Genomic DNA, 15,118 nt, shown 5'->3' on the forward strand with positions numbered 1-15,118 from the left:
CTCTGGTTATCCTGACGTCGTGTCCCGGCTCGCCTTTTAACGAAACAGGAAACAGCGTTTTAGTTCCGCGTTCCAACGAGCTCGACGGGAAGCCGTGACCGTCTCCTCCGCGCTGCTGCCGGACCTGGACTCCTGCTGGTCTCTGGTCGCTGAAATCAGCAAAGCCTTCCCCGAGAAGACGTTTCGTTTCCGTGCCTCGAGTTCGTTTCGCTGAAAAGACTCGAAATAAATATTTCAGAGCAACTAAAACTTTTATAAACTGAACCGTTTGATGAACGTCTTCATATCTGCTCGGAGCTCCTGATGGGTCCGAGGAAGACTGGGAGCGCGATGAAGCCGAGTTCAGGTCGTGAATAATTAACGAGGCCCAGATGCATGCTGGGAGCTGCTGATGGGTCTGAGTGGGTCAGCGGAGAGAAGAAGAAGAGGAGGAGGAAGATGCTCTGCTTTTACATCCATCTGCCCTGAGAGGAACCCACGGCTGCTGAATAATTCACACACACACACACACACACTCACTCTGCTTTAAAGTCTGCTCTCAGCAGGAAGGACGTGGCTCCACGTCCTCAAACTAAAAACACGGACAGAAAAACGGCGTTTAAAGTGTTAAAGGGACAATTCGGCTCTTCTGTGGTGAAGGTCGTGAACAGTCAACATCTTACCTGCTGTGGATGTCTGTCTGAACGACGAGGCGACACGATTACAGTCCTGCCTGTAAGCTTCATCACTAAACCTTTAGCTCCATATATGTAAAATTCAATGAGATGAAGCCATTCCAATTAGCTGTGGCGGCCATCTTGAATCAGACAGACTCCAAACTGTTAGCTCTCACAGTGTGTGTTGGGGATCAGTCTCAGCTGCTACCACGGCAGGTTTTAGCTGATATGTGTCAAACTGACTAAGCTGTAGACATTTTTGGTGTCTCTGTAAGAACAGTTGGCTATGGTGGCCATCTTGAATCAGGCTCACTCCAAAAGATATTCAATTGTAAATATGTATTAATTCCAACCTGCAGATCCTAAATAAAACACTTTCGTTGGGTTTTTTTTTTTTCTTTTTTTTTGAGAGAAGCAGAAACAAAAAGATCTCGTTCATCTCATTTTGTGGGATTTACTGACTCCCATTGACTCCCACTGACTCACATTGCCTCCCACTGACTCCCACTGACCCCTGATTGACTCCCTCTGACTCCCATTGACTCCCACTGACCCCTGACTGACTTCGTTAGCGGAGTCTGTTAGCGTAATATCTCATCAACCCCTGAACGGATTTTAATGAAACTTTCAGGGGCGATTATCGAATGCGCGTCTACGACCGATTCACTTCTGGAGCCGCCACAGATCAAGATGGCCGCCACAGCCAAGTCAATTTAGAGAACCCAAAAGTGGCTCTAACTGGGTCTGTTTGACAGACGCTGAGCTAAGACTTGAGGTGGTAGTAGCTGAGAGTCGTCTACAACAGTCGGGTGACTGAACTCGTCTGGCTCACAGTAAAGGCGGCGGGCAACATGCATTCCTCCAGGAAACGACGAGGCTTTTGAAGAACCGATGCTCCTCTGACGACGTTTATTGTTTTTATTCATTTCTGCGGCGAACAGGAGGCGGCAGGGGCTGCGGCAGCTCACGGAAACATCCGCAGAGCGCCACCGGAAACACAGGAAGGAGGAGGAGGAGGAGGAGGGATCACAGAGGGATGAAGGAGTGGGGTTGTCATGGTAACCCCCTCTGATGATGTAACGTCCCGAGCTCCTGCATCGCTGCGTCACGTGAGGAAACAAAAAAGAGGAGACGCCCCGAACGACACGAGGAGGTTTTCAAACTTAAAAAAATTAACATTTTTATTTTATTTTTGTCCTTCAGATCAACTCGACGCTTCTTCTCTCTTAAAATCCCTCCCAGCTGGTCAGATCACATAATCTAAGATTGTAACAGGATTATATCTGAGCTGTGTGGGGTTTTTTATGCATCATGAGGCAACAAAAGAGTAAAAAAAGAGAAAAGGCTCTTCATTAAACTGCCGCAGAGGCAGATTCCTGCCACATGAGGGCGACATTCAGCCGCTGGGACGAACAAAAGGATGAAGCACTTTAATCTCAGATTATAGGAAAATGTGAAAAACACAAACGCCGGTGAGACAAGCTGAGAAAAAAATGACAAAATAAAAGGCTTCAACTAATATAATCTACAAAATAAAAGCCTCTGAATGATTTTCTGTTTCTAAACGTCTCTGTTGTTCTGATCCCAGTTCAGCTTTGGGCCTGATGGTCTCCCTCGGCGATGAAGGTCCGCCTTCAGGCCGCGGCTTCGCTCCTCTGGCTGAGCAGCACCTCCACCACCTTCGGGTCGGACAGGGTGGACAGGTCGCCCAGGTCCTCCTCGTTTCGGGCGATCTGCCGGAGGACCCGCCGCATTATTTTCCCTGAAGAAGAAGAGGAGGGGGAGAAGGAAGAGGAGTTTCAGATGGAGCTGGCTCAGATGGTACCTGAGGCGGCTGCTGCAGGTGTGTTTTGTTTACCTGAGCGGGTCTTCGGCAGCGCCGGGGCGTTCTGGATGAAGTCCGGCGTCGCGATTGGTCCGATTTTTTCTCTCACTGAATGAAAAACACAAAACATTTACTGATGCTCAATAACACGGGTGGACCGATCAACGGGGTTGAGTCAGCGGTTCGACTCCCATCACCCGCTGGAGCACAGGTCAGGAGTCATCAGGACGCTGTCCTGCAGAGAGGACAGCGTCCACACAAACTCAGGAGGCAGGGACAAGGAGAAGACAGGGCCTGGAGACACGGGGCAGGTAAGAAACCCAAACAGGACTCCGGCCAGACACCGACCCCAAACCTAGACCCAGAACCCAGATCCAGATTCAGACACAGACCCAGACCCAGACTCAAGCCTAGACCCAGATCCAGATTCAGACCCAGACCCAAACATAGACCCAGATTCAGACCCAGACCTAGATCCAGATTCAGACCCAGATTCAGACCCAGACCTAGATCCAGATTCAGACCCAGACCCAGAACCCAGACCCAGATTCAGACCCAGACCCAGACCCAGATTCAGACCCAGACCTAAACCTAGACCCAGACCCAAACCTACAGATCCAGACCCAGATCCAGATTCTGACCTAGATCCAGATCCAGACCCAGACTCAGAACCCAGATCCAGATTCAGACCCAGACCTGGACCAGATCCGGCTCCGCTGATACAAACAGAGTAATGAAGACAAACTGAGACAAAAACATAGACAAAGAGGACACAGAGGTAGTTGGAGGAGGACGTCTTCCCTGAAGGAACAAATTTGAAACTCTTAGCAGAATCTACGAGGCTCCAAAGGGCTCGCCGCCGTCGAGGGGTTAAATGGACTCATCGGTGGACCGGATTGAGCTCACGTGAGGTCCAGATGTGGCCTCCGAGCTGCCAGTTGAGAAACCCAGGTCTGCAGAGGCTACCACTCCGTTCCTTTTTAACCACCAGACGATCCCCGAGTCTGAAAGCCGTTTGGCGTGCGTTTAGAGTCGGGTCGAACCCTCACCGAGTCTCTTGAGCTCCTCCGCCATCTTGCTGCTGAACTCCCTGCTGTCCCTCAGGGTGACGAAGCAGTAGAGACACTCCCCCTTCATCTTGTGGGGTCGGCTCACAGCGGCGGCCTCCAACACCGCCGGGTGCAGCGTCAGCGCCGCCTCCACCTCCGCCGTGCTCATGAGGTGGCCTGCGGGACCAACGGACGCAAACTGAAGGTCGTGCGGACTTTCCTTTGTAGGCGTTTTTATTTTTAAATACCTGAGACGTTCAGCATGTCGTCTATCCTCCCTGTGATCCAGTAGTACCCGTCTTTGTCCCGCCTGCAGCCTGAGGGCGAAGGAGACAACCTGAGTGAGCTCCATGAAGGAGCTGAGTCTGCGCGTCTTCATCGTGACGCCTCACCGTCGCCAGTGACGTAGTAGCCCGGGAACTTCTTGAAGTAGGTGTTCTCGAAGCGCTCGTGGTCTTTGTAGACCGTTCGCATTAACCCCGGCCAGGGCTTTCTGAAGACCTGCAGCAGACACAAACACGGAGGGACAGGCGTCCACGTCTCACTTCGTTTTAACATTTCTAGCTTTAAGGCAGGGGTGTCCAACCCTGGTCCTCGAGGGACGCTGTCCTGCACGTTTTACTGGTTTCAACGCTCCGACACGCCTGATTCATGGTTAAATCAGAAGCCTGTTAATCGCCTGATTCAAACCAGGTGTGTCGGAGCAGAGGAAGAAGAAAAACATGGAGGATTAGTGTCCCTCAAGGACCAGGGTTGGACACCCCTGCTATGAGGTAACAGCAGTTTTGATTTGAGAAGGATTCATTTAATTGAATCAAACTTTACCAGGTAACCCTCGGCCTCGCCCTGCAGCTCCTCCCCGTCTTCGTTCAGGACGGTCGGCTCGATCCCGAAGAAAGGAAAGGTCTGAAATACGAGACCGGGTGAGAGGAAACTGTGTCTTAGTGACTGTGTAAAAAAAAAATCTGCATAAAATACGGGATGTACGAACAAAAAAGAGGGTAAACTGAAGAAAAACGAGCTAAAAATGGTTCCGTATGTTTCTACGCCATCATGGCTGCCAGTGACGAGATGCAGAAGATTGAGGAGGAACTCACAGCAGAACCTGGTTTCAGAGGCGTAGCAGCAGGAAGTGGGGTCAGAACATGGCCTCCCTGCAGGAAGTTACAGAAACAAGTTAATTTAAAGCCTAACCTGACCTTTAGTGACCTTTTAGTCGGCGTCTTGTCTCCTACTGTCTCTGTCTGCCAGAAAGTGTCCACCACCGGGCAGCGGTTCTGACCCACCGTCTCGTAGAACCACCGCCATGCCTCGGGGTTGATGGGCTCGCCCACAGAACCCAGAATCTTCAGGCTGGACAGGTCGTACCTGATCAGGGAGCGAGGAGAACCATCCTCAGAACTCAAAGTCTGACTTTCTACCTGAAACCGAGGAATCTGAACTCTTCTCCGAGAGCCGAAGGTGAATAAACACCTGACAGGAGGAGGAAAACCCCGGCTAACATTAGCAAAACCTTAGCCAAAAGTAGCAAAATGTTAGCTAACATTAGCAAAACGTTAGCTAGAAGTAGCAAAATGTTGGATAAAAATAACAAAAGGCTAGCTAAATATAATAAAGAGCTAACTAGAAGTAGCAAAATGTTAGCTAAAAGTAACAAAAAGCTAGCTAATTATAGCAAAAGGCTAACTAGAAGTACCAAAATGCTAGCTAGAAGTAGCAAAATGTTAGAAGTAGCAAACTGTTAGCTAATAGTTGCAAAAAGCTAGCTAGCACTAGCAATAAGTAAGCTAAAAGTAGCAAAATGTTAGGTAAAGGAAGCAAAACCTTAGCTAAAAGTTGCAAAGGTTTAGCTACAAGTAGCAAAAGGCTAGCTAGAAGTAGCAAAATGTTAGCTAAAAGTAACAAAAGGCTAGCTAAGGCGAACTAGAACTACCAAAAAGCTAGCTAAAAGTAGCAAAATATCAGCTCAAATTGGCAAAATGTGAGCTAGAAGTAGCAAAATGTTAGGTAAAGGAAGCAAAACCTTAGCTAAAAGTAGCAAAATGCCAGCTAGGAGCTAAAAGTAGTAAAAGGCTTGGTTCTTCATAGTCTTAAATGTGATATAATATCATATTTCTCTCCGTGTTTTGTGTTTTGATGCTTCATCGTCTGTTTGTAATCTGTCCTGTTCTGAAGGACAATTAAAACATCTTTCATTTTTATTTTGACACTTTTGGTGTTTTTAGATTCAACGATTTGCAGGACTCCAGACACCAGCTGACTGCCTTCAGTTTCCGGCTCATGGATAAAATACAAACCACCGTTTAAAGCTCGGCTCAGGGTTCGATGTTTTTCACCCCGGAGCTGAACGAAGCAATGCTGGAGGAGCCGACTCACTTCTGCAGCGGCTCGCTGCCGTACTTCATCAGCAGGCGGATGGCTGTGGGGGCCGTGTAGAACTTGCTGACTCTGTACTTCTCGATGACCTCCCAGAACCGCCCGACGTGGGGGTGCACGGGGATCCCCTCGAACTGGAATCACACACACCGAACATGAGCCGACGGTCACTTCAGCTCGTTTTACCGACGCCCCCGGCCTGACTCACCAGGACACTGCTGGCTCCGTTTGCCAGAGGGCCGTAGGTGATGTAGGAGTGGCCGGTGATCCAGCCGATGTCCGCTGTGCACCAGTACACGTCGTCACGGTGATGGTCGAAAACGTACTTGAAGGTCAGCGAGGTGTAGAGCAGGTAGCCGGCGACGGTGTGGACGACACCCTGCGGGATTTGTGCAGAAGATTAGTGGTGAGCGGTGACAGACGGGGTCTCCGGGCGTCTCGCAGTCCCTACCTTGGGTTTGCCGGTGGAGCCGCTGGTGTAGAGGACGAACAGCGGGTCTTCGGCGTCCACCCACTCCGGTTCGCACTCGTCCGCGGCGGCCCTCGTCGCCTCGTCCCACCACACGTCCCGCCTCGAGTCCCAGGGCGTCTGAGCGGGGCAGAGGTGACGCCGTGAAAAACAGAGAGGTGCACGTTTTAAACCCGCAATCAGGACCTAAAATCTGCTCCGATCGCTTGTTTCTGTTGGTTTAAATCATAAGTTCAGCTTAAAAAACTCTTCAATCATCTGTGACCCCGGCTGCAGAGAGGAAACCGAGAAAATATGGATTTTTTTGGCTTCATTGAGTCCATAAAAGCACAATCTAATGATCCCGATAACTAAAACACTAAATGTTTTTATTCATTCTGCAGGATTTGGTCATTTTGGTTGATGCAACTCGAACCGGCAACCTCGGGATTACAAGACGACCATATAATCTTCCTATCTACCTTTAAATGGAAGTTTTCTAACAGGTATGTCCTCAGAGTCGGTCCTTTGTGTTATAACCCGAAGAATTTCCCTTCAAACTGACCATTTTTCGTTGGGAAATCCCTTCATATAATGTTTGACGTTATTCTGAAGCTTGAGGGGGGGTTACACTTTTTAAATAGCAACAAAATCATCCGACCTCCACAGTGTTGGACATTAAAAGTTTCATTTAATGTATTTTAAAACACAACCAGCAAATAATTTCCTACGATGTGATTTAAAGCTTCTGAGTGAGAATTAGCTGCAGGTTTTAGGAGTTTTTTCTCACTTTTGTTTAAATATTTTATCGTTATCGCAGTCAAACTTATGAAAAAAAGGTTACAAATTAAAACCTTCCACGGGTTCAAGGAGCCTATCGTGTTTTTCACGCAGGGATTGTTTATGAGATTAAATCTAAACCAAAAGGTGTTCGTTTACCTGTAATTTGTTGCTTGAAGTTCCAGTTTTTGTCCTAAACGCTTCGTGTTTGACGACCAGGCATTTGTTGACTTCAGGTGAGCCTCTGAGGAATAAAATATATTAAATATATTAATAAAACGTATAATTGAATGAAAAACTCAACATTTAAATATCAGAGTTTTGTGTTTCAAATCAGTTTTTGTGGATTTTTTTTGTTCGTTTTTCTCCTAAAATCATCTGAACTTATTTTTTACTGTTTTTCTGTCGCATAGTTGGAGCACAAGGTCAACCGTGATGTTGACCTTTGACCCTATGACCTTAAAATCAATGGTGATCACCCTTAACCTAAGAAGGTGTTCGGCTGTGCGGTTTAATTTCCCTCCGTTACACGGACGCACAGCTGTGAGCTTGACCTTTGACCCTGTCACACTGAAATCAGTGGTGATCACCCCTGACCCTCCAGCTGTGGAGTTTAACAAAGGAAGTGAAACACAAAAAATATGGCTTTAATGTTAGATATTGACGGGTTTTTAACAGTTTAAAACCTCCACAGTTGTCACTCGTTTCTAAACCAACACGCCTGTCCCCTTGGACACCCCGTGTCCCTACGAGGACAGACGACGCTTTGCCTTCTGGCTCATGTCCCTCTCAGCCTCCCGTTGCCGTGGGAGACGAGCAGCTTGGGCATCCCTGATGGGTCCAAGTGCTCCACGTTGCTCGGCAACCCTGTAATCTGAAAGCCCAGCGGCGTGTTTCCTCGGCGCCTCTGTCTGATAACAGCTGACTGCGCCGTTCGGCGTGTGTGTGTGTATGTGTGTGTGTGTGTGGTGACTCATACTCCAGGTACCGAGCAGCAGCTTGGGTAAACACGAGTGGTTGCCGGGAATAGGGGGACGTCTGACTTACTTTTCCCTGCACTTCTCCAACGCTTCGTCTGAGATCTGCTTCAGGTTGATCAGCTTCTCGCCTCTATAAACACCATCTGTGTCAGACCGGGAGGTATTTGTTTCATAAAAGAAGGAAAAAAACCGTCGGTTCACGGCCCCCCGGTGCTGATTTATTACACACTTGTTACCTGCTGTCACCAGAACGCTGCTTTGGGCGTCCATGATTCTGTCACACAGCGACTCGGAGGAAAAACCTGCAAACTGTACGAAAAAATGAAAAAGCAGGATGAAAATAAAATCCACTTTTCTGGTTTATCTGAAAGCTGGCATGTCATCCAAGACACGGCAACAACAAAAAAGAAGTTAAACTAGAAGCACTAAGACTGCGCCAAACTCGGGATAAACAAACAGCCCGATCCGGATCATAAGCTGGACCTTTGACCTTTGACCTCATGAACCTTGAAACCAACAGACATCGTTTTTGACCCATGAGGTGTCCAGCTGTTATACACCTGCAGAGTTAGAGCACAGGCTGACATGTGACCTTGACCTTTGACCTCACCAGCTAAAAACTAAAAGAAACAAAACACCATCTAAAAGAAGCAGAACATCAGCTAAAAGCTAAATGAAGCAAAACAGTTGGTAACTGCTAAAGATAGCACAACACAGCTAAAAAGTAAAAGAACCAAACAAGCAGCTAAAAGCTAAAGGAAGCAAAACACTAGCTAAAATCTAAAATTAGCAAAAGGCTAACTAAAAGGTAAAAGTAGCAAAAGGCTAGCTGAAAGTATCAGTCAGCTAACTAATAACTGAAAACTAACACAAGAAGACAAAAACAGAACATGAACGCTAAAACAGATTTGAAAGAAAACGATGTGTTTCTATGTGAGAAATATTTCTAAATAAAGTTAAATATTATAAAAAGCATTAAAGCTAAAAAAAACAAAACAAAATGCACAGCTCTTATCTCCAGAACAAGCAGAATGTTTTGATGTTTAATTGGCTAAAAAGAGCACAAAGCATTCAGGAGTAGTCAGATTGCAAAAACATAAAGAAAACAAATGAGCATTTCCACAATTAACAGATGATTATAGTGACCCATTAGTTTATAAATTGCTGTTTAGAGGCTTAATTTCAGCTCCAGAGCCAGAAGAGAAAGTTGTCATGTATTTATTTATTTTATCTGATTAGTACTACATTAATGAGATGAATTGAAACTAATAAATACAAAAAAAGATAACTAAATTAAAACCATTGGAATATTTTGTTGCTCCCCTCTGGTGGCCATCAGTGGTATTGCACCTGCTGAAAGTGGCTTTTTGCTCTCATCCATGATGGTCAAAACAACTAAATGTGACTTAAATAGAAGTAGCTCAAAATTACACGCTTCAAATCAGATCAGGGATCTTCTAACCAAAGCAATGAGACAAAAATGTCCGTTTAGAAAGCCACGCTGAAGCCTGGAAAACGAGCTGTTCGCCATTAATGCCTCAGAAATGGGTTGTAGTGCGGCGTACGCAGAGATGCGCTGTTTATAGACGAGTAACCTCGTTTAATCCTAACGAGCACACCACCCATTAATTGGTCTTTAATGGGACCGCCATTTGCTGCGTCCTTTTCCAGACACTTGTTCCCCAGCCAAGGTTAATAGTTCACGGGGTGTAAAGTTTCAGCGTTGATGGCGGCGTTATGAATCAGGTCACGGAGGACTCAGCCAAATGTCTCTGTGCTGGCCGAGCCTGGCCCTCCGTATCACTGATTACGTTTACTCCAAAATGTCTCTTGGGTAATATTAATATTAGTAAAAGCCTGAAATATAAAAGAATGACTCAGCAAAAACAAGGTTGCCAAGACTCCAGCCGGCCACAAACAGGCCTTTGTTGGTCATGGAGATTCCAACTTTAAGTGCTGCGGATATTTTTAACGGCTCCTAACCTTTGCACGGATGTGGAAGGTTAAAGATCTAAAATGGTGCTGGCCTGCCCCGCCGTGCCAAGCTGGAGACGGCCAGGAAATGTCTGACCCGTGAAGATGAGAACGGCGTGGAAAAAAACGCAGCGGCGTGCTCCGTCGTAGCGCTTACCACAATGGAGTGAACGGCGCCTATTCTGGCACACGCCAGCATGGTGTAGACCAGCTCTGGGATCATGGGCAGGTAGATGGACACTCGGTCTCCTTTTTTCACACCTTGAAGTAAAAAAAAACAAACAAAAAAAAAACGCGTGCTGATCAAAATTTAAAGGATTCATTTTAAAACAAAACACAGCCGAGTAATATCTCAGCTCAGACAGACAAAACAGACAATGTTAACTCACAAAATCTGTTACATTAGCTAACTTAACTCACTAGCTGTTCAGCTACTATAGGTGTGCTAGTTACATTAGCTAAATAATTAGCTGGTTACCTAGCTAACAGTTGTTATTTAGCTAGCTTACCCAACTAGCTAATTCAGCAGGCACATCTGCTTTAGCTATAACTAGTAAATTAGTTAGCTAGCTAAAAAGCTTTGAGAGCTAGCTAGCTAACAACTAGCTTATCCAACTAGCTAGTATTGCACAATTAGCCGGATAGCTAGTACGTTAGTTAGCTAGCTAGCATAGCTTAGATAGATAGTTATGTAGCTAATGTAGGTAGCACAACTACATTAGCTGCATAGTCTTGATAGATAGATTACCAGCTAATTTATCTAACTAGCTAATGTTGCTGTAACAACTGCATTAGCTGCATTATAGCATAGCCCGATAGCTAATTGGTTAATGTAACTAGCACAACTATATTAGCTGCAAAACCCTGGATGGATAGCTAGCACAACTAAAATAACTTCATAGGATAGATAGATAGATAGATAACCAGCTAGCTTAGCTTTTGTAGCTAGAATAACTGCATTAGCTGCATAGTTTAGATAGATACTTTGAAATTACAGTGAAAGTTGTTCTTTATTAATTTTTCCAACTGTTAAACATAAATACTCATAAGGGTTTGATGTGTTTTTATTTTTAGCCGTGCTTCTCACCCATTTTTTTGAGCACATTAGCGCAGCGGCAGACGTGGCTCAGCAGCTGCCGGTACGTTATCGTCAGGTGATGGTCGGGAGAGTTTCCTTCCCTGACGAGATAAAAACACGAGGAAAAAAAATACGCCGTCACCAGTGAGGACGGTGCAAACCCAAGTTAACATTGAACGTACACTGTCACCCTCTCAGGGCTCATTTCGGTTGAACTGAGGTGGAAAATTGCCCAGAAATTGAAATTCTAACAATAACACGGACATTGCAATCTCCAGGGGTAAAAACAGAAGGACCCTCTGGTACATTAGTGTATATAACGTGGATAAATTGTCTGTTTTTTAAACAGCGTAGACGTTTTGAAGCAACCACTAACCAGTTAATAATAGTTTTTAGGGAAGACTTTGCATATTTCAGCAAGACAACGCCAAAACTGCTGAACCTGTCACAAACTGGATATAATTATTAATACACCTAAAGTACTAAGTACAAATAATTCTCAGTTTAAGCATTTAATACGACAGCTAGATGTTAGCTTTAGATTATTAGCACATATGCTAGCTATTTCAGGAGTTTTTTCCCTACAAGTGCTGCTGGAACAACAGTGTGTCGAGTCACTCTGGGAGTTCTAGGGTTTCACATGATGGGAGATAACCTGTTCCAGTTGTTGCCGAGTCTATATTTGGTTTGGATGCTTGTCAGGACAGTTATTTACGAAACTGCGCGTCACTGTGATTGGCAAGCCGGCGGGCGCACCGACAGACAGCAGGGGTCTGATGTAAAACCAAAGCCAGGGCTCTGCAGATACCCGTCGTCCGTCTGGGAACGGGGACATAAACGACCGCAAATATGAACTCCGCAGCCGCTGACGAAACCGACTGTCCTGATGACCCCGAGGACGGCTGAGGAAACGTGTTTACCTGCATAAACAACATTAAACAATCCCGTCCTTCTGGTAATTACATAAAAAAACGAATGAACTCAGAGGCCGATAGTTGGGTTTTAACCAACTCACAAATAAGATGCGGCGTCTAATCTGATAAATAACATATAAGTTTAACACTTTAATCTACTTTTAGTCAAAGGCTCATTTTGTTTTTCGAAATATTGATTCTGTCTTTTATTAAAACCAGTTTAATCTGCAGAATAACGGATTTTAGTCAAATTATAAAACAGACGAGCTTCTTCAGTGTTTAAAATCAGGTTTTAGTTTAGTAAAATCAACAAAATAATGCAACTTTACTGATATTTTAACGTATATATGCAGTTTCTGTAAATGTATACAGCATTATACCTTTCATGGTACTACTTTTGTGAACCTATTAAGCTCCTTATGATGCATGTATTCTCTGTATTTACCTGTCAACACAAATTATATTATTTTAGAACCTTAAGGAGGAAAAGTAAAATCACAGAAATACTTTATTATGAGTGAAAGGTGGTTTGGTATTAAAGAGAGACGATTGTCCTCCCATACAGAGACATTTTCCCCAAGCAGAATTTAAATTTGAACCATTAGTTACCTGCAGATATCAGGACAAGTATTTAGTTTTCTGGATAAATAACATCTCTCACGTGGAAATAAAGCTCATCACTCGAAATGTTTGAATTAAAACTCAAACAAGTTGAGTTTCTTACATCCCTGCTGCCTCCAAGAGCTTCAGGCTGATGTTTGGGACAGTCGCACGTTCAAAGACGTTGTAGTCGAGCGTGCCGCAAGGTCACCTGAGCTGTCTGTTTACCTGGCCGCCATGTCAGATGTTTCAGTTCGAAACGCAAACATCCTCGGATCGATCTGACGATGGTTCGACGCCGAAACGAACCAGGCGAAGGGAAACACCCTAAAGGCACTTTTCTGGCGCCGCGGTCTTTCGGACTGCTGCCATTTTCAGGTGGTCTTATGCGCCGTTGTGCCCAAACCCAACCGCTCTTCCTCCCTGATTGATAACCTGGTGTGTCCATCCGGGTAGCATTGAACCCTCATACAGCCGGACTGGCAGAACAGCTCTTCTGTGTTTGCAAAGCTTCTGCAGTTGACAGCACAAATATGCCCTTTCTGTAAAGTTACGACAGTTTCAATTACACTTTTAGGAAGCTGCTAAACGGTGTGGAGATGTACGGTGAAAAGCTGGCAACATGAATCAGGAAAAGACACGATTCAGGAGGATTGAAGGGGTGATATTGTGTTGCTAATCTGTGGGATTTGTCGGCTGTGTGTGGTTGGAATACCTGACATAACTCCGGTCAAAGCCGTCTTTTTTGCTTACCAGTAATAGGCAACCTTTTCGCCGAGCTTCCCCTCCTTCACGTGTCTGTCCAGGACGTTGTAGCACATGTTGGTTTTGGCTCCTTCCATGCACCTGACGAATATGCTGCCCTTCGTTATGTCGAAGTTGTGCTGAAGCATCGGCCCCGCCGCCGGCTTCTTCCAGAAGAACTTGTCAGCGACCTCCTTCCAGAAAGCTGGGACAAAGAGACGCCATTTTTTTTTTTTTTTTCTGATAGGAAACGGAGACACTGTTCACGGGACAGACCTACCTTCTGGATCCTCCAGCGACTTCTTGTACATCGCCTGATAGGAGTTCAGATCGGGCACGTGGGCATCCCTCCGCAGGTCCAGAGGAGGGTGGTAGATTTCGTCCCGGGACTCAGACACGACCATGGTGGGAGGACAGACGTGGACAGGCCCGCGTTCTCTGAGGGTCTGAGGGATCCTCCTGGGGCGAGGCGAGAAGCAGCCGCGGCTCAGCGTGCCGTGAGACCTGCCCCTGATCCCAGATCTGCAGACGGATCCTCGGTCTGTTCAGCGTCAGGGCAGCCAATTGGCTCCCAGGACCGAGCACTCCCACTTTTTCATTGGGCAAGCCTCGGCTGGCGTGTTGGTCACATTATGCTCCCAAACAAGTGGGCGGAGGAGGAGGAGGAGGAGGATGTGTTTGTTTTCAGAGGAAGAGGGATGGAAACTAAAAAACACATTCATTCTTATTTCAGAGATCTGATTTCACATAAATAAACTGTACGTGACGTTTAAATTTAAGATAATAAATGGTTTTTAAACAGCTTTGTTTTGCACTTTTCAAATCACAACAAAGAGCATTGAATGAACTAGAGAAATCACATTTTCTGCAAAAAAAAAAAAAAAGTGCATTGTGAGCATTGAGAATGACTTTGCTTAAAAAGCTGAAAGTGACAGAACATTAGCTAAAAGCTAAAAGTAGCTAAAACCAAAGGACAAAAACAGAGCTGGTGTTCTGGAGCAGATTTTAAAGAGAGCAATGTTTTGGAAGGAACTGAAGAGATCCAAATGTGTTTCTGTGAGCAAATTATTAGTAAATAAAGCTAAAAATCATAAAAGTTACAAAAACTAAAAACTTTAGCCCCCATCTCCTGAATGAGCTGAACGTTTTGATGAGCGAACGGCTAAAAAAGGCTCAAATTGGGCAGAAATAGTTGGACTGCAAAACATAAAATAACAGAAAAACAAAAAGAAACAATTTTACTTTTCAAATCTAATTAAAATGTACTGTATTTTCAGTTCTACAAATATGTTTATTATGTTATGACATTACCTGCATGCATATAGGTTATTTTACAACCTGCTTTATTTGCAAGATTAGTATTTATTTCTTTTTAAAGCACTATTTTAATCTGCTGTAGACAACAGATTATGAGGATTAACCTAAAATATGATTCTCCGCTTCATTCTGTTGCTGTATTTTCTTGTTAATACAAATTACATAAAGGCAAAGTTTTAGTTTTTTTCACAAAGAGTCATTTTGAGTTTGTAAAGATGTAATCAAGATTTAGTTATTTCTATGTCCAGCAGAGGAAAACAGCACATTTTGCTATAACTAATTATGACGTCACCCTAAAGTTTGAAATTGTAAAATAATGGCTAATATTTACACAAGTCTGTAATTAAAAGGAGCTCATGGAAACCTAACCTGTGAGC

The 15,118-nt window shown here is 45.0% G+C and overlaps 1 protein-coding gene across 1 annotated transcript; it reads right to left on the reverse strand.

Moving 5' to 3' along the window:
* Nucleotides 1-1,819: 1,819 nt before the first annotated feature.
* acss2l (acyl-CoA synthetase short chain family member 2 like) lies at nucleotides 1,820-13,995 on the reverse strand. Its single transcript, XM_017410788.3, has 18 exons — nucleotides 13,705-13,995; nucleotides 13,434-13,629; nucleotides 11,176-11,267; nucleotides 10,246-10,349; nucleotides 8,351-8,423; nucleotides 8,182-8,257; nucleotides 7,294-7,378; nucleotides 6,358-6,495; nucleotides 6,115-6,285; nucleotides 5,907-6,040; nucleotides 4,766-4,898; nucleotides 4,628-4,684; nucleotides 4,356-4,436; nucleotides 3,923-4,031; nucleotides 3,779-3,847; nucleotides 3,531-3,707; nucleotides 2,515-2,589; nucleotides 1,820-2,418 (listed from the first exon to the last, which is right to left on the reverse strand). Exons 1-18 carry the CDS (start codon nucleotides 13,826-13,828, stop codon nucleotides 2,291-2,293), a joined length of 2,022 nt encoding a protein of 673 aa, XP_017266277.1. The 5' UTR covers nucleotides 13,829-13,995; the 3' UTR covers nucleotides 1,820-2,290.
* Between the last annotated feature and the right edge of the window lie 1,123 nt (nucleotides 13,996-15,118).

This window comes from Kryptolebias marmoratus, linkage group LG20 (assembly GCF_001649575.2).
Source record: "Kryptolebias marmoratus isolate JLee-2015 linkage group LG20, ASM164957v2, whole genome shotgun sequence".
In the NCBI taxonomy this organism is placed as follows: domain Eukaryota; kingdom Metazoa; phylum Chordata; class Actinopteri; order Cyprinodontiformes; family Rivulidae; genus Kryptolebias; species Kryptolebias marmoratus.

What these genes read in the sequence shown, in the direction of transcription:
- acss2l (XM_017410788.3), bottom strand. Translation starts at nt 13,828, where the DNA reads ATGGTCGTGTCTGAGTCCCGGGACGAAATCTACCACCCTCCTCTGGAC. An exon ending in ACGGAGCCAGCAGTGTCCTG is followed by an intron (nt 6,041 to 6,114) that starts GTGAGTCAGGCC and finishes GTGTGATTCCAG; the next exon opens with TTCGAGGGGATCCCCGTGCA. An exon ending in CTACTACGTCACTGGCGACG is followed by an intron (nt 3,848 to 3,922) that starts GTGAGGCGTCAC and finishes CTTCGCCCTCAG; the next exon opens with GCTGCAGGCGGGACAAAGAC.